The sequence below is a fragment of the Lepidochelys kempii genome, chromosome 2 (assembly GCF_965140265.1).
Source record: "Lepidochelys kempii isolate rLepKem1 chromosome 2, rLepKem1.hap2, whole genome shotgun sequence".
NCBI lineage: Eukaryota > Metazoa > Chordata > Testudines > Cheloniidae > Lepidochelys > Lepidochelys kempii.
In genome coordinates this window covers 257,032,105-257,054,851 of record NC_133257.1, presented here as the reverse complement: position 1 = coordinate 257,054,851, position 22,747 = coordinate 257,032,105, and the positions used below count along the sequence as shown (strand labels likewise).

At 41.8% G+C, this 22,747-nt stretch overlaps 1 protein-coding gene across 2 annotated transcripts in view; it reads left to right on the top strand.

Moving 5' to 3' along the window:
• LOC140906084 (sodium channel protein type 5 subunit alpha-like) overlaps positions 1-21,121 on the top strand; it is a 90,816-nt gene extending 69,695 nt beyond the window's left edge. For both annotated transcript variants that reach the window (XM_073329592.1, XM_073329593.1), the window contains exons 22-27: positions 8,414-8,692; positions 9,423-9,480; positions 14,967-15,104; positions 15,768-15,868; positions 17,397-17,667; positions 19,893-21,121. In XM_073329592.1, the coding sequence (XP_073185693.1) occupies positions 8,414-8,692; positions 9,423-9,480; positions 14,967-15,104; positions 15,768-15,868; positions 17,397-17,667; positions 19,893-21,121 (2,076 nt within the window). The remainder of the gene's footprint in view (positions 1-8,413; positions 8,693-9,422; positions 9,481-14,966; positions 15,105-15,767; positions 15,869-17,396; positions 17,668-19,892) is intronic.
• The last annotated feature ends 1,626 nt before the right edge of the window (positions 21,122-22,747 follow it).

Here is a 22,747-nt window from a genome sequence, read left to right as displayed (position 1 = left end):
GGAGCTCCGGGCCCTCGAAGACCATCGGGCCCGGGGCGCCTTTATTCAATCCCGCATCCATCTCCTTCGGGAGATGGATCGCGGCTCCCACTTCTTCTACGCCCTGGAGAAAAGGAGGGGGGCCAAGAAGCACGTCACCTGCCTTCTGGCAGAGGACGGCACCCCCTTCATGGATCCTGTGGAGATGTGCGGGAGGGCCAGGGCTTTCTACGCAAGCCTTTTCTCCCCAGATCCGACCGATCCTAATGCTTGCAGAGTGCTCTGGGACGAACTCCCTACGGTCAGTGCGGGCGACCAAGACTGGCTAGAGTTGCCTCTTACTCTGGCCGAGTTCTCAGAAGCCCTCTGCTGCATGCCCACCAATAAATCTCTGGGCATGGACAGGCTGACCGTGGAGTTCTACTGCTTGTTCTGGGACGTCCTTGGCCCAGATCTAGTCACGATCTGGGCTAAATCTTTGCAGAGCGGGGTCCTCCCTCTTTCATGCAGGCAAGCCGCGCTCACCTTATTGCCGAAGAAGGGGGACCTCCACGATTTATGAAATTGATATATATTCTGTTGATAAGAGTACCTTTGTCTCTGGGGCTATCAGTCCTGACCTTTTCGCTAGCAGTTAATTCACTAATTAATAATCATAATTAATATATACACCTTACTTGCCATATACAGGTAATAGTTTGTGGAATGCCATTTCTGCAACATTTTTTCCTTCCTTTCCCCTTGTGAAAGCTTCTCCCACTGATGCTGGGCTGCCAACGGGCTAGGATGGGAAGAAAAAAGCCTCAGAATCCATCTAGAGGCACAGGACCCCCTTGTGGACAGATAAATGTGCTGCGGGAGCCGGAGCTGCAGCTCGTGGTCCAGAACCAGGTGACTTGGTGCGGGTGGAGGCTTGCTAGACCATCTATTCGGCAGCCTCCTCCGCCCAGGTCAGCTGGGTCAAGAGCTCTGGCCTGGTGGTCGGGGATGGGTGGCAGGCGAGCTCCCTCCCACCCGCGCTTCAGGCCATCCAGTGGAGCGCAGGTCCGCTGCTCTATCTCGGGGTTTACCTTTCTGCCACTCATCCATCTCTGCCAGAGAACTGGCACAATTTAGAGGGCAGGGTGACAGAGCAGCTCCAGAAATGGACAGGACTACTCTGGTGCCTCTCCCTTCGAGGGAGAGCGCTGGTGCTTAATCAGCTAGTCCTGTCCATGCTCTGGTACCGCCTCAACACCCTGGTCCCGGCCCCAGATTTTCTGGCCAACCTCTGGACATCGATTCTGGAGTTCTTCTGGTCAGGACTGCACTGGGTCTCTGCGGGGGTTCTCCATCTACCCCTGGAGCAGGGAGGGCAGGGCCTAAAGTGTCTCCACACTCAGGTCCATGTCTTCTGCCTCCAGGCCCTGCAGAGGCTCCTTTATGGTGCAGGTAGTCCAGAATGGAGCGTACCGGCACACGCCTTCCTGTGCCGCTTCCGAGGGCTCTGATACGACCGGCAGCTCCTTTCTCTCCATCCGAGAGGTCTTCCGCGAGACCTCTCCAGGCTGCTGGTCTTCTACCAGGACCCCCTCCAGACCTGGAAACTGTTCTCAGCGACCAAGCCATGGCAGCTACCGTGGGGACAGATCTCCTCGCGGAGCCCTTGCTACACAATCCCCAGCTCCATGTGCAGGTGGCGGAGTCCCACTCGGTGCGCCAGAGGTTTGTCTTGGCAGAAGTCACAAGAGTCGGAGACCTCCTGGACTACGACCAGGGAGACTGGCTGGATACCCTGATGCTCGCTCAGCGCATGGGGCTCTCCAGGCCTTGTACTCCCTGGCACGTACTTCAGGAGGTGAGGGCCGCTTTGCCACCCGCTGCTTGGGTTTACCTCGACCGGGTCCTGCACAAGGGCACACCCTGCCCACCCTCCACCCCAGGCCCTCTGAACCTTTTTATTGGGCCCCTACCCTGTGGACCCAACCAACCCCCCCGCCCCTTCACTGTGAGCCGGCTGCACGATCTGCAGCCAGTCTGCTTCCAGACCACGCCAACGAAACAACTATACACACTCGTGCTCCACACCCTTCACATCCTCACCCTCGCGTCCCACCCCGACACAAAGTGGCGGGACCTCCTTGCCACCTCTAGAGGGTGAGGAGCCCCGGTGGGCAAGCCTATACTCCACCCTGGTCCTGAGGCCCACCAGGGATATCAGTTGGTGGCTCCTTCATGGGGCCGTGAGCACAGGCGTGTACTTGGCACGGTTCACCCCTATCCCAGACACCTGCCCCTTTTGCGGCATGAAGGAACCCCTGGCACACATTTACTTGGAGTGCGCCAGGTTGCAGCCTCTATTCTGGCTCCTCACGGATATTTTGTTACGTTTTTGGTTGTACTTTTCCCCTCACGTCCTCATCTATGCACTCCCTATCCGTGGCCCCACAAACCCTAACCTCCTCCTGGCCCTGGCTAAAGTGGCCATCTATAAAACCAGGGTTAGAAGGTTGGCCGATGGAGTCTCCTGTGACTGTGGGGCCCATTTCTGATCCTCTGTCCGTTCACGTATCCGGGCAGAGTTCCTCTGGGTGGCATCCACTGATTCCCTTGACGCCTTCGAGGAGCAGTGGGCTCTGTCCGGGGTTCTCTCCTCAGTGTCCTCATCTGGTTCCCTTCGTTTGACCCTTTGACCGCACTCCTGTCCCTGTTATTTCATTAGTTGTCCCCCCTATTTTTTTGGCTTCCAGGTCCTGTGGATCCCCCTCTTAGGCTGGGGGGGGGATCCTTTAGCAGTGGATCCTGCCCACTTCCTGGACCCCAATAGGATCACCCTCCTGCTGCCCTCTGGCCATGCTGTATCACAATACATTCACCAATCACCCTTCCTCTACTTCCCAACTTGATATCACAGAGCAAAGAGAAAATTCTTTGTCTGGACATGTCATTGCTACATCTGAAGAACAACAGTTACAGAACAGGTTAATAACCATTTTTTCCTGTCTATTATTCTACTATAATAATTAAACTCTGTTTTATCCTTTCCCCCCTACTTCTGGGATTCACTGCTTGCTACTTCCCATTAGCAATGAATGAGGAGAGAAGCTGTACAACAGAACAGTGGGGTGGGAATAGGTATTGTTTCATATTCTCTGTGTATATATAAAGCCTGCTGCAGTTTCCACGATATGCATCTGAAGAAGTGAGCTGTAGCTCACGAAAGCTTATGCTCTAATAAATTGGTTAGTCTCTAAGGTGCCACAAGTCCTCCTTTTCTCTTTGCGAATACAGACTAACACGGCTGTTACTCTGAAACAGAATGAGAAATTTCTTACCTCATAATTTTCTTTCTGTTAGCAGCTTTTCCCCAAATTCAACCCAAATGCTGTTAAATGACCAGAATATAAACTGAAGTCTTTCTCTGAAAGGAGACTTAGGCATATATTGTGTTCAGGCTAATTTCATACATTATAGCAAGTCTCTTAATGATAATAATCAATTCCTGGAGTGTTTCCACAGCTGTGGAAGAACTCTTGTTATGGCCTGGGGTGAAGGGCGGAGCTTAGTCCTGGAGCCTCTAGCAACAACACTGGACTGCCTCCAGATTCCCTGGGGGGCATTAAGCCATTAATAATTAGTTTGGAGAGAAACAGCTAAGAGAAAGAAGTTTTGTACCTGACAGTTTTTTCAATCCTTGTCACAAATTCAATGTAGGTTTCTATGAACTAAAAGTTACTACAATCTATTGGGTGTTCAGAGGCCCATGATATAAATTGGTTGCCTCACTCCAGTTTCTAAAGGATACCTGTATACATTCAGAAAACAAAACACCACCAGCACATTTGGAACCCTTTCCTCAAAATTTGCTATAGGTGGGCTTTGGTTTAGACTAATGAAAACTGGATAATCCCCTCTGTTACCATCCCCTGATAGCAATTGCTTTCCAAGCATGAGACATATTTGTTGGGCGCTGTGAGGAAATTTATGCTGCAATTAACGAATATATATATATATATATATATTCTGTTGATAGAGTACATTGGTCTCTGGGGATATCCGTCCTGACCTTTTTGCTAGCACTTAATTCACTAATTAATAATCATAATTAATAATGAAATAAATTTTGCCTTCACTCACAGTATGATATTGTACACACTAGTGACAGAAAAAGCCTCTGAGGATTCAGCTTACTTCCCAAATTCAAACTTTGCCCCCTGCTTCTCATATGTTGACCTAACTAATGCAATCCGTGCACTCAGCACATCCAGATTACATTGCTATAACTTGCACGAGCTGAGGCTAGGTGTGAAGGCCATACTACACTGATTTAGAGTAGCTCAGGATTTGGTTCTTCTCATGACCTTCACAATTATCTATTGCAAATATGTAAAATCACTTTTCCATGCTGCCTTTGTAACCTGTAGACCAATATAAAAGAAACTGAGAAATGCAATATTAGTAGCTTAGAAGAAAATGAAAATGCTGTGCTCTGGTGGAAAATAAGAATAGGCGTTTCCACAATCAGATTCAAAACTAGATAAATTTTCATTTTTGTGGATCTGTATCACTTTATCTCAGAGTCAGAATGTAAGCGAAAAAGAGTAAAGGCTTGTGTCAGCAAAGATCCTAATTTTGCATGCGTGAAAGAATTGAGGAGCAAACACATTCAAATATAGACTCAAGTCAGTAGACAGACTGTTAGATCATTATATATAAGTATTAATTTGAGTTATTGACACCTAGTAGTGGATTTGAAAGGAAAAGATAGTAATATAGTGGGGAAACAATTACTTCTTGTGATTTACAGTGCGTGTAAATGCATTTTAAATGTCTTTTCTGTTGTTTGATATACATTGTATTTTATGTGGTAATTAGAATTTGAATCCTGGATAACTGGTCCAAGTCTGCCCTCAAATAAAACTGTGTGCAACCCCTATTGAATTCCATGGGAGCTGCACAGATGTAGCTGGGGCAGATTTGTGACTAACATATCTACTGCTTTCCTCTATTCTGTTAAGTATTATCCAAAACCATCACCTATGTGGGAAACCCTGCATAGGGAATTTGCCACAGTTCCTCCTGTGGAAGAAGCAGGGATCAGTCTCAGGTCTTGGAAGATCCAATAAAGGTAGTGTCTGTGCACAACAGGGTCTGGTGCCTCTAGACGGATTCTGAGGCTTCTTTCTTCCCGTCCCAGCCTGTTGGCAGCCCAGCATCAGTGGGTGAGGCTTTCACAAGATAAGGGGAAAGGAAGGAAAAAATGTTGCAGAAGTGGCATTCCACATACTATTACCTGTATATGGCAAGTAAGGTGTATATAATAAGCTGTACTCTCTGTATATTACAAATCAGATGTAATATCCTTGTGGTTTATTGACCTTAGAGAAAAATTGATATGAGGGATGGTCAACTATCTGAACTGTCTATGGAGAATATGAAGTAAGATGTTGCTGTCTTTGATCATAGAATCATAGGACTGTAAGAGACCTCAAGAGGTCTTCTAGTCCAGTCCCCTGCACTCAAGGCAGGACCAAGCATTACCTAGACCATCCCTGACAGGTGTCTGTCTGACCTGCACTTAAAAATTGCAATGATGGAGATTCCACAGCCTCCCTCAGCAATTTATTCCAGTGCTTAACCACTGTGACAGTTAGGAAGTTTTTCCTAATGTCCAGCCTATACCGCCTTTGCTGCAATTTAAGCCTATAGTCTTCTGATCCCATCCTCGGAGGTTACTGAGAAAAATTTCCTCTCTCTTTGTAAAAACCTCTTATATACTTGAAAACTGTTATCAAGTCCTCCCTCAGACTTCTCTTCTCTAGACTAAACAAACCCAGTGTTTTAAATCTTCCCTCATAGGTCATGTTTTCTAGACCTTTAATAGTTTTTGTTGCTCTTCTCTGGACTTTCTCCAATTTGTCCACATCTTTTCTGAAATGTATTGCCCAGAATTGGACACAATACTCTAGTTGAGGCCTAATCTGCGCAGAGTGGAAGAATTACTTCTTGTGTCTTGATTACAATACTCTTGCTAATACATCCCAGAATAATGTTTGCTTTTTTTGCAACAGCATTACAATTGTAACCCATTATGACTCCCAGATCCCTTTTTGCAGTACTCCTTCCTAGACAGTCTATTCCCATTTTGCATATGTGCAACTGATTGTTTTTTCCTAAGTGGAGTACTTCACATTTGTCCTTATTGAATTTCATCCTATTTACTTCAGACCATTTTTCCAGGTTGTCCAGATCGTTTTGAATTTTAATCCTATCCTCCAAAGCACTTGCAACCTGTCCCAGCTTGGTTTTGTCTGCAAACTTTATGTGTACTCTCTATGACATTATCTAAATGATTGATTAAGAGATTGAACTGACCCGGATCCAGACCTGATCCTTGCGGGACCTCACTTGATATGCCTTTCCAGCTTGACTGTGAACCTCTGATGACTACTCCCTGTGTTCCAACCAGTTATACCCTCATCTTATAATAGCTCCATCTAGGTTGTATTTCCCTGATGTATAAAGAGGAAGTGAATTGAAAGGTGATCTACAATTAGACTGTAGGCTACTTGTGGTTAATAATTGGTTGGTTCATGGTGCTTTGTAGCCCATACTGGAAATTATATGAAGTAGGACAAGTAGATGTAAGAGGGTTTCTGAGTGGGGATATGGGGTAGAATTAAGATTGTAGAACCATAACTACATATTTCGTCCGTGTTTTTATAATCACCATGTTCTAAAATGTTGTTTTGAATTAAGATATTTAATTACAACTTTAATACAATCTTAAAGATTTTGTCTCGGAAATTCCTTAGTTTCTACAGAAGCTATATAGAACTTAAAAGTTCTTCCCCCCATGTCATTGGAGCATTTCACCCCAGCAAGTGCAAACTTGAATAGTACAATATTTGAGGTTTCTTTCCATTTTTCCTGATGTGATGAAAGGTGTCTGAAACCTGTAAAGAAACAAATATAAGAAAAACTTGCCTGGGTTTGGAATTTATTATGAATCTTAAATGTGCTCACCCAAATATAGCGTAAGTTTCATACTACATCTGTAGTCAGTTTAAGACACTCCCCTACTCCTCCCAAAGAAGTCCAGCCTCCCACTTTATCTTTAGATATTTCTTGGGTGTAACACCCAGTGGCCTGCATGACCCCTCTCTTGCAAAATGTCACGTATGGGAAGCCAGCTCATCCTGTTGGCTGTGACCTGTGTGAAGGTAAATATCACCCATATCTTAATTGTTTGGGGTACAGGGTTCCACTCTGAAGTCCATGCCTGCCCTTTATTGGAGAGTAAAATTGGGACCAGCAATGAGTAGAAGTTCCATGTCCTAATCAGGAAGTGATAGCTTTGTATTTGCTGACTCTCGAGATCATTAGTAGAGACTGAAGCAAGCAATTGAAGCACCTAGCCAGATGTAATAAGATCCACAGTGGAAGTTAAAATCTCCATTAAGCATGAGTCAGAATGAGTTATGGTGTTTTTATCTTTTATCATTTTCCTGTGTGAGTTCATTGGAGAGAGTAGTAATTGTCTGGTTTCACCCACACAATTGTTGTTGGGGCATTTCTGTATTGAAGCAGGTTCTCTCGGGTATTTGGGTGGCCCATTCCATGATGCAATCTTCTCCTGTGCCACAATGATCAACACCCCCGCACAACATACCTTTCAAGGTCCATGGGTCCTACCTAGGCCTGTCATAACATGTGGTGTACCTCATGAATGTCCAAATATCTACTATCTGGGTAATACCAGACAATTACTACACTCTCGAATGAACACACACAGGAAAATGATAAAAGACAAAAACACTGTATCACCTGTGGGTGAACACTTTTCACAAAGTGATCACTTTATTTCTGACCTATCAGTCCTCATTCTCAAAGGAAATCTGCACAATACTTTCAAAAGAGAAATCTGGGAGTTTAAATTCATAACATACTAAACATTTATAATCATGGACTGAGAGACACTGTATTTATTCTTATTACAACAATCTGTAACCCACTAAGAACCCCCACCCTAGCTGCTTCCCTCTGTCTTCCTTTGTCCCCTGTGGCTGGAAGGATGTTAATGGGCCACTTCACCTTGAATGGTCCACTGAAATATATGTTAATTACTTATGCTAAACACTCTGTTACACCTTGTATTTAGCTGTGACATTCTGAGTATGTTTCCCAGACCTGAAGAAGAGCTCTGTATTAGCTCAAAAGCTTGTCTCTCTCACCAACAGAAGTTGGTTCAATAAAATATATTACCTCATATTACCTTGTCCAATAAAACATATTACCTTGTCTCTTTTAATATCCCGGGACCAGTAATGAATAAAACAACATTGCATACAAGGGTTTGCTTAGTTTTTCAAAACAGTTTAATGTAGTGAATAGCTATTTAGGGCCATGCTCATGTGAATGCCTATAATAACTTTTCTTTCATTTCACTTTTAAGGTGGTTGTAAATGCCTTGATAGGTGCCATCCCTTCCATCATGAATGTTCTGCTTGTCTGCCTCATTTTCTGGCTCATTTTTAGTATCATGGGAGTGACCCTATTGGCAGGAAAATTTGGAAAATGCGTTAACTTGACTGAAGAAAAATCAGAATTAAATAAAAATATTAGGAACAAATTGGATTGCACAACCTATAACGACACACAAAAAATATATTGGACAAATGTTAAAGTCAACTTTGATAATGTTGGTTCTGGTTATCTGGCTCTTCTTCAGGTGGTAAGTTCTGTTTTCTTTTGCTGGTTGGCTATGGGGTGGTGTCATGGTGCTGATTTCTCACCCACCTCTGTGCAAGGTGGGGAATAGTGGCCTTGCAGAGCCTTCTCTGCCCCTCCAGCTCATGTTCATACTGGCAATGTGGTTAGGCCATGTGGGGCCTCTTACTCTAGTGAACAGACATGTAGGGCCTAGGGGTGATCTACAAACTGATGATGTAACCGTTTGAACATATGCTACTCTATGATACTATGCTATTCTATGATACTCTGATTTACAGCTCCTGGGAAGATGGTGTGTTTGTTTTAATTTCATGAAACTCAAGGCAAAACTCTCTCTCTGCCAGAAATAGGAAGGGGGAAGACAGCATTAGTGGGCTAGTTCCAATTCCCTGAATCTTGGCTCAACCCCTGGCCCAACACAATTTATACCTGGTGTCAGGCAGCTTTGATCTGCCACTGAATTAAGGTCCTTAATGGGTCATACACAAGTGGAGGACTGCTATGGCAGAATATAACTGCAGTCTGCATCCTCCCTCTCCTGACATGCCCTCTATGCAAGAAGATGGTGGTCATCAGGTAGATCCCCTACACCAGAAGTAAATCTACTGGGCATTTATGGACAGACTGCAGTCCCTTTGCACCAACTCAGTGGCACAAAGATGTTGTAAACAGGCTAAAATATCTGTCCCTGAAAGTTGAATATGATTTTAATAATTTGTCTTTTATTCTAGGCGACATTTAAAGGTTGGATGGACATTATGTATGCAGCAGTAGATTCACGAGGGGTAGGTCACGAAAATTAACTATTCTCCTTGATGACTATCTCTCCAGTTCTTTATTGTGTTTGATAATTTTCATACTTGTTAGTTTTAGGTGATACAATGTTATAAGTCTTTTCTGTTCATTGTTTTCTTGGTGTTGTCCACTTATGATAAAACTCCCTGATCTTTATTTTCAGCGTCTGATATGCACATTGCAATACCATAAATACAGTTAATTGCTACAGTGGATGTTTTAAAGGGAAGCTGCTTTCTGTCAAATTCAAAGCCTTCAAAATTATAACTAGGAGCAATTCAGGGTTGAACTAAAGTGGATGACAACCATTTAAAATAAATGGTCAAATATTATTATTTTATTTAATATTTATATTACTGTAACATCCAGAGGCCCAAATCAGAATCAGGGCTCTATTGTGTTAGGTTATATGAACACAGAAGTCTTGTGTACACAGAGGGTGGGAGGGCAGTTCATGCACAATGTATTTTTGTGCACTAAGAAGTGCATATTAGATAGTACACACTGATGGCATACAGACTGTAAACTGCTTTCTGATTCAATATGTATCCATGTGTGTAAATAGCTGGGAGTAAGCGGTCAGCATTCTGAGTGGTTTCAGAGTAACAGCTGTGTTAGTCTGTATTCGCAAAAAGAAAAGGAGTACTTGTGGCACCTTAGAGACTAACCAATTTATTTGAGCATAAGCTTTTGTGAGCTACAGCTCACTTCATCGGATGCATACTGTGGAAAGTGTAGAAGATCTTTTTATACACACAAAGCATAAAAAAATACCTCCCCCCACCCCACTCTCCTGCTGGTAATAGCTTATCTAAAGTGATCACTCTCCTTACAACTCCTTTCTCTGCATGAAAAAACTTGTACAGATACAGACAGTATGCATCCGATGAAGTGAACTGTAGCTCACGAAAGCTTATGCTCAAATAAATTGGTTAGTCTCTAAGGTGCCACAAGTACTCCTTTTCTTTTTGCCAATACAGACTAACACGGCTGTTACTCTGAAACCTGTCATTATGCAAGGCACTGCATTTAGCCGTATGGAGTGGAAATCTATCAACTGCATGAAAAAACTTGTACAGATACAGACATTGTAAGGAGAGTGATCACTTTAGATAAGCTATTACCAGCAGGAGAGTGGGGTGGGGAGAGATATTTTTTCATGCTTTGTGTGTATAAAAAGATCTTCTACACTTTCCACAGTATGCATCCGATGAAGTGAGCTGTAGCTCACGAAAGCTTATGTTCAAATAAATTGGTTAGTCTCTAAGGTGCCACAAGTACTCCTTTTCTTCATTCTGAGTAGGTATCCAATGGTGCTTTGCTTCACTGCTGGGCTCTATACATTCTGGGGCTTTTCTTGCTGCACATTTTGAGATACATAGCAGAAGTCAGTCAGAAGTAACTGGAATTCTGGTACTTGGGGTAGGGTTGCCAAATTTCTACTTGCAGAAAACCGAATATTCCTGCCCCGCCCCTTTCCCTCCCCTCCCCCAAGGTCACGCCCCTGTCACACGCCCTGCTCACTGCATCCCCCCTCCCTCTGTTGCTTGCTGTCCCCCACCCTCCCTTAATCACTCATTTTCACTGGGCTGGGGAAAGGGATTGGGGTGCGGGCGCTGTCTGAGGTGCAGGCTCTGAGATGAAGCCAGGGATGAGGGGTTTGGGGTGTAGGAGGGGCCTCTGGGCTGGAGGGGTGAGGGGTTCAGAGTGTGGGAGGGGGCTCTGGGCTGGGGCTGGGGCAGGGGGTTGGGGTGTGGGAGGGGGTATAGGCTCTGGGCTGGGGTTGCAGGCTTTGGGGTAGGGCCAGAAATGATGAGTTGTTACCAGATGTGCCCTTTACTTTGGGGTATACTCATTTATTAGGGTTACTCTTCTGGGGGGAGGAATTTCTGTAATTCTATTGATGTACTGCAGCCCTAGAACCAGATGAACACATGCGTGGACGTGCACACACACACACACACACACACAGCAAGTCTGAGCAGACTGGGTCAATCAGCAGTCTCAAGCTGACCCCCTTATATGTCCCTGTACTCAATGGGCTGCCACCCTTATGTGCCACATGTTTAACACAGCCCTATCCCCACTTTCATGTCACAATTATACTGGTAGTAACCCACTTGATGAGCAAACCCCATAGTATTTTGGGCACTGCAGGGATCTTTAGCTTAGGTAAAAGAAGCATGGCTGCAGAGTACATGGGGGAAGCTAAAAACACAAAAAAGTAAAGTTCAGAGAGAGAGAGAGAGAGAATCAATCAGCTTAATCATAAAAGTTATTTATTGAATAATAGTGATAACTACACAAGGAGAGCCTAAACCAACATAACAGTTATATTATTAAAGGTTAATACCTGAGGTAGAAAAGAAAACAGAGAGACAGAAGAGAAAGAGAGGGGGGGATCTCACCCACTCCATGAGGCTTGAACTGGTTGGGGTTCCCAGGTGATGGTGGGAGCTCAGGGTCCTGAGTGCTGGAGACAGGCAGAGCCCCCAGCATGATCATTCAGGAGATGGAGTCGCAGTGGAACTGATTCAGAGTTTGGGTCCGTGCATCAGAACACTTACTTGGGCATAGGTAGGGGTTTTTGTAGAGAAAATACAATGGTTCAAGGGAGAACACTAGATTTGTTTATGGGTAAGCTGATGACTCAAGGATTTTCTTTAGGCTAGGCAATAGGAATTGATCACTCTTGGCTATGGGTTGTGTTTTCTTCCAGGGAGCTCACAATGCAATTGGGCTGCTTCAGTATTTTGGATATCAATGAAGGATTCATTACTAGAATTGATCTGATAACTGCTGAGCTGGCTGTGTGCAGGCGTAGGTTCATTAACATCTGGAGCAGAGATCCCCCATGATGCAGTGCTTCCCCGCTTTTCTGGTCCCAGATATCAGTGCAGTTCTCTGTTCTCCATTCTGTATGCAAATGGAGATGTCTCCCTGTCCTATCTTTCTCTCTGTTCTTCATTCTGTATGCTAATGGAGATGTCTTAATCTTGTCACCCTTGTCAGGAGGGGTCTAGGTGTGTCTTCCAATGCCCTTCACTGCTCTCTGCAAGCCTTTTCTCTGACTGGTTTTGGTTCAAGCAGAGAATGGCGAGGGGGGGTGTCTTTTATGAGTCAGACAGGCTAGATACTGTGCCCTGGTTTCCCAAAAAGACAGAGCTGACTGGTATCAGAGTTCAGGATATGGGAGGGGGCTCCGGGCTGGGTCAGGGGGTGGGAATGCGGGAGGGAGTTTGGGTGCGGGATACATGCATGCAAATATTAGTCCTCTCTAAGTTGATTTGCAATGAAATTAATATGCTTTCAAAGTGGGTTATAGAATACATATCAACTGGCCAGATAGTACACATCAAGATTTTCATCATATTGACACAGGTGGTTAATGAGAAATATTTTTTTGCTTATTCCACACTGCGTCATTTGCGTGTACGAAAACATCTAGGCCAAGATTTTCAAAAGCAGGAGAACTTGAAGTTAGGCTTCTCTAGCCTGATTTTCAAGTACTGAGTACTCAACAGATCCCACTGACCTCAGTGAAAACTGTTGATCGTTTGACACCTTTGAAAATCATGCCAAGAAAGTCTGATTCAACTCTCACTGAAGTCAATAATGACTCCATTGACCTCAGTGAGAGTTGATTCAGGCTTATATTTAGTTATGATGGATAGTATTTTAAACAAATGCATAAAAAGAGAAACATTATCTTATGTAAAAAGGGATCATCCTTCAGGATACGTTGTAGATCCTTGATGATGTGCCGGAGAGGTTTTAGTTGGGGGCTGAAGGTGACGGCTAGTGGCGTTCTGTTACTTTCTTTGTTGGGCCTGTCCTGTAGTAGGTGACTTCTGGGTACTTTTCTGGCTCTGTCAATCTGTTTCTTCACTTCAGCAGGTGGGTATTGTAGTTGTAAGAACTCTTGATAAAGATCTTGTAGGTGTTTGTCTCTGTCTGAGAGGTTGGAGCAAATGCAGTTGTATCTTAGAACTTGGCTGTAGACAATGGATCTTGTGGTGTGGTCTGGATGAAAGCTGGAGGCATGTAGGTAAGTATAGCGGTCAGTAGGTTTCCGGTATTGGGTGGTCTTTATGTGACCATCGCTTATTAGCACCATAGTGTCCAGGAAGTGGATCTCTTGTGTGGACTGGTCCAGGCTGAGGTTGATGGTGGGATGGAAATTGTTGAAATCATGGTGGAATTCCTCAAGGGCTTCTTTTCCATGGGTCCAGATGATGAAGATGTCATCAATATAGCACAAGTAGAGTAGGGGCATTAGGGGACGAAAGCTGAGGAAGCATTGTACTAAGTCAGCCATAAAAATGTTGGCATACTGTGGGGCTATGCGGATATCCATAGCAGTGCCGCTGACTTGAAGGTATACATTGTCCACATTTTTTCATGTTCTCTGTATATATATATATATATATATATATATATATATATATATATATATATATATATATATATATACATCTTCCTACTGTATTTTCCACTGCATGCATCTGATGAAATGGGCTTTAGCCCACGAAAGCTTATGCTCAAATAAATTTGTTAGTGTCTAAGGTGCCACAAGTACTCCTCGTTCTTTTTGCTGATACAGACTAACACGGCTACCACTCTGAAACGTATTATCTTATGTGTCCTTGTGTGAATACTAAAGTGCAAAAAACCCTAAATTCAATCTTTTAATTTCTTAGTCTTCAGTTAGTGGAATGGGAGATTTTGCCCTACAGGTTTCTGAGCGTAAGTTTAATCAATATCAGTGCCAATTACAGGAATCTGTTCTGCACAGAACAATCTTAACAAAGATTGCAGAGGAAATCAAAACAACAAATAGTAGTTATACTATTAATAGACATTGGGCCAAATTCTCTTTCCAATTACTTCAATGGAAACATGCCAACAGAGAATTTGGCATATTATTTTCAGAACATATTTTCAGCTTATCAGGAAGGATAATCAAATTCTAGGCAAAACATTGTTCCTTGTTAAATTGTTATCCACATTGTCTGTGGTGTCCTTGGATTTAACTTTAATCACACTGCAAACTTTATCTCCGCTTCCCTTTCTCCCCACCACCACAGAAATGCAAGACCTATGGCTTGTCTACAGTGAGTTAGTGCACAGCAAGACAGGGTGTGAAACTAGAGTGCAGCAGCTTACTGCGCATCATTCACCATGTGTTCACTGCTACAGCAGAACGGAAGTCCCAGAGTGTGGTTTAGCTGCCTCAAGCAGGTGCACTGTAGATTTCCACCCTGGCTTGCTGCATACTAACTCACTGGGTAGATAGTCCCTTATTCTTGTGCATTACAGACAGGTTTGGGTTTTTTTCGCATTTCTAGTGATGAAGCAAGTTTGATATCCTGCAAGGATCTCTGTGCGGGAGGACTCCTGCACCTATACAGAGCTCATTCCATGACCAGGGCCATACTATTCTCAGCCAATTTCATCTTGCTTTTCATTTTTGCAGAAAGAATTGCAGCCACAAATGGAAAAGAGTCTATCCATGTACCTCTATTTTGTGGTTTTCATAATCTTTGGATCTTTCTTCACACTGAATCTCTTTGTCGGTGTCATTATTGACAATTTTAATCAACAAAAGAAAAAGATAAGTACACTGGATATGTTCCCAGGCCCCGATATATTCCTTATGTGTTGTCTTCAAACTAGAACATGCCAGCAGTACACTGAAGCTCTGAAACATCTATATACATTTATTACATGGAGCAGCATCAGTACTGGATTTAATAGAGGCAGCATTACAAGTGAAGTGCTTCCCCGTCTCTATTCCATTCCCCTATATCCCAACCATGTAACTCTTGGCTCTTGGGGCTGCATTGATTCATAAGAGTCTATGAAGCCAGTTACATTGTTTCATGAATGCTACTTCCCCTGCCCTGGAGCTGAGCACTGTGGGACAGGGTCTGAGAGCAGCTCTGGGATTGGGCAGTGGGCCTTAGATGGAGGAAGCAGCAAGATGAGTTGGAGGGGCAGGGAGAAACTTGCTCCTTCCCTCAGATGCCTGGGCTCTTAGCAACCTAATCATTTTCCTGCTTTCTGAGCCACTAGATTGTCACCACAGAACTGCTGCTCTGGGAGATCTGGTTAACTTGCTGCACTGTTTTGGGCCTAATAAGGTACTGGGAGAAGGGTTAGCAAGAGATGAAAGGATAGAAAAAGAAAGAAATGTTGGATTCCAATAATTTAGATGCTTGCACAGCAGTAATGCTTCTTTCTCACCAAAAATAACAGTAGCATTGTCTCCATATACTTAGGTGGACAAGACATCTTTATGACAGAAGAACAGAGAAAATATTATAATGCAATGAAAAAACTGGGATCCAAGAAACCCCAAAAACCCATCCCAAGGCCATTGGTGAGACCACCTGAGTTCTTCCAACTCAAATATTTCTAATAAATGAAAATCCATAGTAAAATTCACTTAATCCACTGAAAAAAACTACTATATATACAATATACCTGTTTCTTTCCATTACTTCATAGTCTTAACTCTGCACCAAGAAATTGTCATTGATTATAAAGATTATAAGGACTAAATGTTTATGAAGGTCAATGCAAAAATATTGTTTTGTATATTTATCCTGAAATTGATTATCCTTCAGGATTTGTATACTCTGATACAAATATATAATCTACCTATTATGAAATTAAATAACATTGTAACATATAAAAATTGGAGCTGTCCACTAATGAGTATGTACATTTATTTTACATGGTTACTAAGGATGATTAGGGAGCCGGGGGAAATAATAGACGTGATTTCTTGATTTTAGTAAGGCTTTTGATACAGTCCCACATGACGTTCTAATAAGCAAACTTGGGAAATGTATGGTCTAGATGGAATTGCTATAAAGTGGGTGCAAAACTGGTTGAAAAACCATGCCCTAAGAGTGGTTATCAATGGTTCGCTGTCAAATTGGATGGATGTATCTGGTAGGATCCCAGAAGGATCTGTCCTATATCTAGTATTATTCAACATTTTCATTAATGACTTGGATAATGGAGTGGAGAGCACTTATAAAATTTGCAGATAATAACAATCTGGGTGGGATTGCAAGTACTTTGGAGGACAGGAATAAAATTCAAAATAAATTAAACAATTGGTCTGAAATCAACACAGTGAAATTCAGTAAGTAAAAGTGAAAAGTAGGAAAGAAAAATGAAATGCACAAATACAAAATGGGGAATAACTGTCTAGGCAGTAGAGCTGCGGAAAAGGGTCTGGGGATGACAGTGGATCACACGCAGAATATGAACCAATAGTGTGATATTGTTTGTGAAAAAGGATAATATTCAGGTTATATTGTTTTGCTTTGCTTGGCACTCGTGAGGCCTCAGTGGAAGTGTTGTGTCCAGGTTTGGATGCCACACTTGAAGAAAGATGTCTGGAGGAGATCAACAAAAATTATTAAAGGTTTAGAAAACTGACCTATGGGGAAAGCTTTAAAAAACTGGGCATGTTTAATCTTGAGAAAAGAAGAGTGAGGTGGGACCTGATAACAGTTTTCAAATATGTTAAGGGCTCTTATAAATAGGACTGTGATCAAATGTTCTCAATGTCCACAGAAGGCAGACAAGTAATAAACAGCTTAATATGAAGCAAGGAAGATTTAGGTGAGATATTAGAAAAATCTTTCTATCAGGCTAGTTAAGTATGGAATACGTTACCATGGGAGGTTGTGGAATCCCCGTCATTGGAGATTTTTAATAACAGGTTAGACAAACACCTGTCAGGGATGGTCTAGGTATACTTGGTCCTGCCTCAGTGCAGGGGGATGGACTGTATGACTTCTTGAGGTCCCTTCCAGTCCTACATTTCTATTATTCTATGCATGCCTACATTCTCATAATGAATAGTAAATAGTCTTTTTTTTCTCCTACAGAACAAATACCAAGGGTTTTTATTTGACATCGTGACAAGCCAAGCCTTTGATGTTATCATCATGATTCTCATCTGCCTTAACATGATCACTATGATGGTAGAAACTGATGATCAAAGTACAGAGAAGACTTACATTCTTCACAAAATCAACATGCTCTTTGTTGCCATCTTTACTGCAGAGTGCATCATGAAATTATTGGCCCTAAGACACTACTACTTCACCAATGGCTGGAACATATTTGATTTAAGTGTTGTCATCATGTCCATTGTTGGTAGGTAAAAATACAGAAGCATTTTCTTCACTATCCCATATTTAGTTTTCATAAAAGAAAGTGAGTTGAATTGGCTACTTGGCCAAAAACTGTTGCTGAAATGGGACCCAGGATGTTAGAAATGAAGTGTTGGGGAAAGTAGTCAAAATAGATTTTTTTAAAAAAGAGAGAAAGAAAAGAAAGGTCAGAAGAATAAATGCCAACAAATATATTCAAAGTAGCACAGAACAGGAATTTATAAACTTTTCCTATTGTTTTATCTTATCTTTTAAAAGGAACTACTTTTTATAGTGGAAGGATACATTGTATACAATCTCTGATTGTGTTTTTTTTCTTACTGTTTGAAAAGTTGTAAATGTAACGTTCCAGGTTATAATAAGTATTATACGTTGGTCTCATAACACTGGAAAGAGAATTCAGATGATAAAGTTAATAATTTTCTGTGTTAATTAGGGGTTATTTTAGGGATGTGAAACATTTTAAATTTTACTAAAATTCAGATTATTTTTTTCAGAACTCAGTGATTGTATAATCTTTTATCATATGATATCATGACCTGTAATAATTTTGGTTCATGAAGAAATATTTTGCCAATTTTTAAAGCATATACAATACATTCACATTGTAAAGGAGACTCAGCTGCAAAAATTGAAATTAAAATATAGCAACTTTAGTTGATAAATCCTGAATAACAATAGATATGGTAATATCCAAAATCCAAAAATATTTGTGGTTCACTGTTCCCGGCCAATGGGAGCTGCAGGAAGCGGCGGCCAGGCCCACGCCGCTTCCCGCAACTCCCATTGGTCAGGAATGGCAAACCACGGCCACAGGGAGCTGCAGGCGGCCATGCAAGTGTAAACAAATGATCTGGCGGCCCGCCAGTGGCTTACCCTGATGAACCATGTACGGTCTGCGGGCCGCAGGTTGCCCATCACTGTACTAGAGTAACAGAGAGGAGAATCAGGCCCAAATATGTTGTTTAGTTTGAAGGGATTTTAATGCAGACATGGAGTGAAGAACTGGAATAAAATTTCTGTTCTGCTAATTTAACTACTTCTAAAGCAGATACAGGCAAAAGTGATTGCAGAAGGTATACAGGTAAGGAAAATATCTGCTCTCCATATAATTAGTACCATTTAGTGCGGCAGTATGAGTATTGAGAGAAATGTATCCAAACCTCTTCCTGATTCCACTTTGGTGACAGTGGTGAAAAATGAGGCACAAAGAAGTGGGTCCCCATAAAGATTAGAGATTTAAGAAAAAATCTCCCTTAAAAGAGAAGTATTTCTCTATAGTGCACCTCATCACAAGGAATTCCTAGAAAATAGCAAAAATAAATAGACCTAAAGGGAGAGCAAGAGAAAGAAAACCCTTTTTGCATTATGGGGAAAAAAAGAGTATAGATATTTACATCAAGCGTTGACCTGCTGATGTCTGGAAGATTACCTTTCTTTCTGTTGTCATATGAGACTACTTGCGGTTGCAATGGGACACTTTAGGAAGCCCTGAATGAATTTAGTCTTTCCTTGTGTAACACCACCTCTGGCCTCCTCATCTGCAGTGACTGAACCTTGGACCCCTGGATCTAAAAGAATAGACTCCACTTTTAGTGCAAATAGACCTTGTCCCTTAGCTTAGAGTAACCAGACTAATAAACCTCTATGTGTGATCATGCCACTAGAAAGGGACCAAAAGCCTCATTGTTAGCATGGATTACACTGTTGTTTACTCTGTTGTTTTTCTCTGTCTGGTTTATTTGGCCCTCATCACCACAGTATCTAAGCATTGAATGCCTCTGACTCTGGTGTCATGTTTTGTTTTTTTATATGAGCTTTGTTTTTTCAACATTTAGAGCCAAATGTTAAAATACACTTACATAACCTGCCCCTACAAAAAATACACATGTACCAGTGGTCGTGCAAAATGCTGCACATAAAACACCTACTTGTATGTTTCCCATGTGCAATAGTTCATATACAGATTTTAGGGGCGCAACATACATACTACTCCAATGTTTGAAAAATATTGTCCATTGGGTCCGTTCTTGTTTTAATTTCAAAACTTTTACAGATAAGCCATTTAACTTTTTTAAAATGTGTACCTTTTCCTTTAAGAATCAAGATCCATCAGGGCTAGCACATTTTTACTGATACTATTATTTCTTTCAGTTAATAATTAGCAAAAATTAGAAATTCTAACTGATTATTCATTTTTGTTTTTAGGCACAGTGCTCTCTGGCATTGTTAAAGTATTTGAAAATTATTTTTCACCTACACTCTTCAGAGTCATTCGCTTGGCTCGAATTGGACGAATATTAAGACTCATCCGAGCTGCCAAAGGAATTAGAACTCTCCTTTTTGCCTTAATGATGTCCCTTCCTGCTCTGTTCAACATTGGCCTCTTACTTTTTCTGGTCATGTTTATTTATGCCATTTTTGGCATGGCTAACTTTGCTTATGTTCAGTGGGAGAGTGGGATTGATGACATGTTCAACTTCCAAACCTTTGCTAACAGCATGCTCTGTCTCTTCCAAATCACAACATCTGCTGGCTGGGATGGTCTTCTCAGTCCTATTTTAAACACTGGACCTCCATTTTGTGATCCTAACATACGAGGTGCTGTGGGAGAATGTGGTAAACCTGCTGTGGGTATTATTTTCTTTGTAAGTTACATCACTATATCATTTCTCATTGTTGTAAACATGTATATAGCTGTTATTTTAGAGAACTTCAATGTTGCCACTGAGGAAAGTACAGATCCTCTAGGTGAAGATGACTTTGATATGTTTTATGAAGTCTGGGAGAAATTTGATCCTGGGGCAACTCAGTTTATTGAGTATTCGGCACTTTCAGACTTTGCAGATGCTCTGGCAGAACCTTTACGTGTAGCCAAACCAAACAAAATTGAGCTCATAGCAATGGATCTTCCCTTGGTCAGTGGAGATAGGATCCACTGTTTGGATATTTTGTTTGCTTTCACTAAACGGGTGCTAGGTGAATCTGGGGAGATGGATACTCTAAAAGTACAGATGGAGGAAAAGTTTATGGCTGCCAATCCATCCAAGCTTTCTTATGAACCAATCACAACCACAATCAGACACAAACAAGAGGAAGTTTCTGCCATTATTATCCAGAGGGTTTACAGGAGTCATTTGATTCAACGTTCCATGAAGCAGGCCTCTTTTTTATACCGTCATAGAACCTCTGATGGTGACATCCTTGAAGATGCTCCAGAGAAAGAAGGCCTCATTGCATTCATGGTGAATGAAAATTATAGTAGAAATTTAGACAAATCAGAAACTGTGTCCTCAACCTCTTTCCCTCCATCCTATGACAGTGTCACTGGGACCACTAACGAGCACCTTGAGGTGAAGATGGCAGACTCTCCGCAAAGTGATGAACCTATAGATTGTCCACTATCTGCAGAGAGAGAAAAGGAATCCATTGTTTAAATTTTTGTTAAGAATGCTTTAAAATTTTGTTCCCATCATGTAATGATGTAAATATACAGCAATTAAACATTCGTATTAAACATTAGTTGCAAAAGAAACAGTGGTGGTTTTACCCTTAACTGCAGAAGTTGGTAAGGTATAACCTTTGACCCTGCTACATTCAACTTTGCTTAATGTTTATATTTATATATGAACAGGAAGAATCTGTGTATGGTTTCAGCTATTATATCAGTGGCAGTACCAAGTTAAGGCAGAATCCTTAGTATGTGGTTACTGTGGCCCAGACATAGTGTTTATAGAGCTGTATTCCACTTCTGCTAACCAGACATCTACTTCTTTAGATTGGTTTGCTTTGTTGGGGAGCAAGTTCAAGGAAGATAAGTTTCATGGTGTCTGAAAATAAATGTCTGCCCAGGGTAAAGGGTGGGCTGTGACAAAGTTTAAGGTTTGGGGTTTTTGGAAGTAGGGAGGGGGTTGAAATGTAGCCTTAATTCATTCCTAATTAACTTTTTGATTATAAACCCGGTAGATTTATGATTCAAAATCTGTTCAATCCTGTGATTCACATATCACAAGCATAATCATTGCATGACTCACTGATATGACATAGTGTACTGGAACTCCCCCAATATGATGAATTTAAACAGAATAGCCATGGTGTATATACTATTGTAGTCATGTTACTGCAGTATAATGAAATAATAAATGTAACATTTAACATTCCAGAAACAGTAATGAACTGAGTAAGAACTTTCTTTTGTTTTTAAACAAACCTGAATCTTTTCCCTTTGTAGTTATGGCATTCATCATGTTATGTTCACCATGTTTTCTTTCTTAAGGTCTTTGCTACTCTTGTGGCATCATGCTCTCACAAAAATCCCACAAAGACGTCTACTCCTGGACCTAGGTTCAGTCTCTTTTCCCATGCATGTAAATACTTATTGGAGATATATATATATGTGTGTGTGTGTTTAAACTCTCAGTATGAACCATTTCATTTTTCAGTGGCTGATTTGTCTTCCTTTGGGTCATATTTTCAGGAAGTTATAGCCACAACATTGCCAGGCCCCTTTTTTCCACTCCATTTGTTTAAATATCACTCAATTTTCTATGCAGGTCAGTTTTCCAGATACGATTTTTTAAAAGTTGCAAGATTTATGCGATTATCAAGGGTTGTTGGTCCACGAGAGACCTACAGCTTTCCTTTCTTCACCACAGTTATTTCAGACTGAGAGGAAGCTTGACATTATGGCTCTAGCACTAGACTAGGACTCTGATCTGGGTTCAGTTTCTTGCTTGGCTACAGACTTCCCACGTGACCACATGCAAATCACCTCTGATTGCAGTGTAGACATACCCTTAATCTCTCTTTCACTCAGTGCCCCACGTATAAAATGGGAATAATAATTATTATTATTCCTTTCTCCTTCTCCCTCACTTTTGTCTGTCTCTCTGTTTAGACTGTGAACTCTCTGGGCAGGGACTGTCTCTTACTATGCATATGTACAGTGCCTTGCACAATGGGGCTGCAATCTGAGCTGGAGCTTCTAGGTACTATCTGAATACAAGAAATAATAATATTTGTAATGCCTTTTAACTTCCTTTCTCTGTGTTGTATTTCCCCTG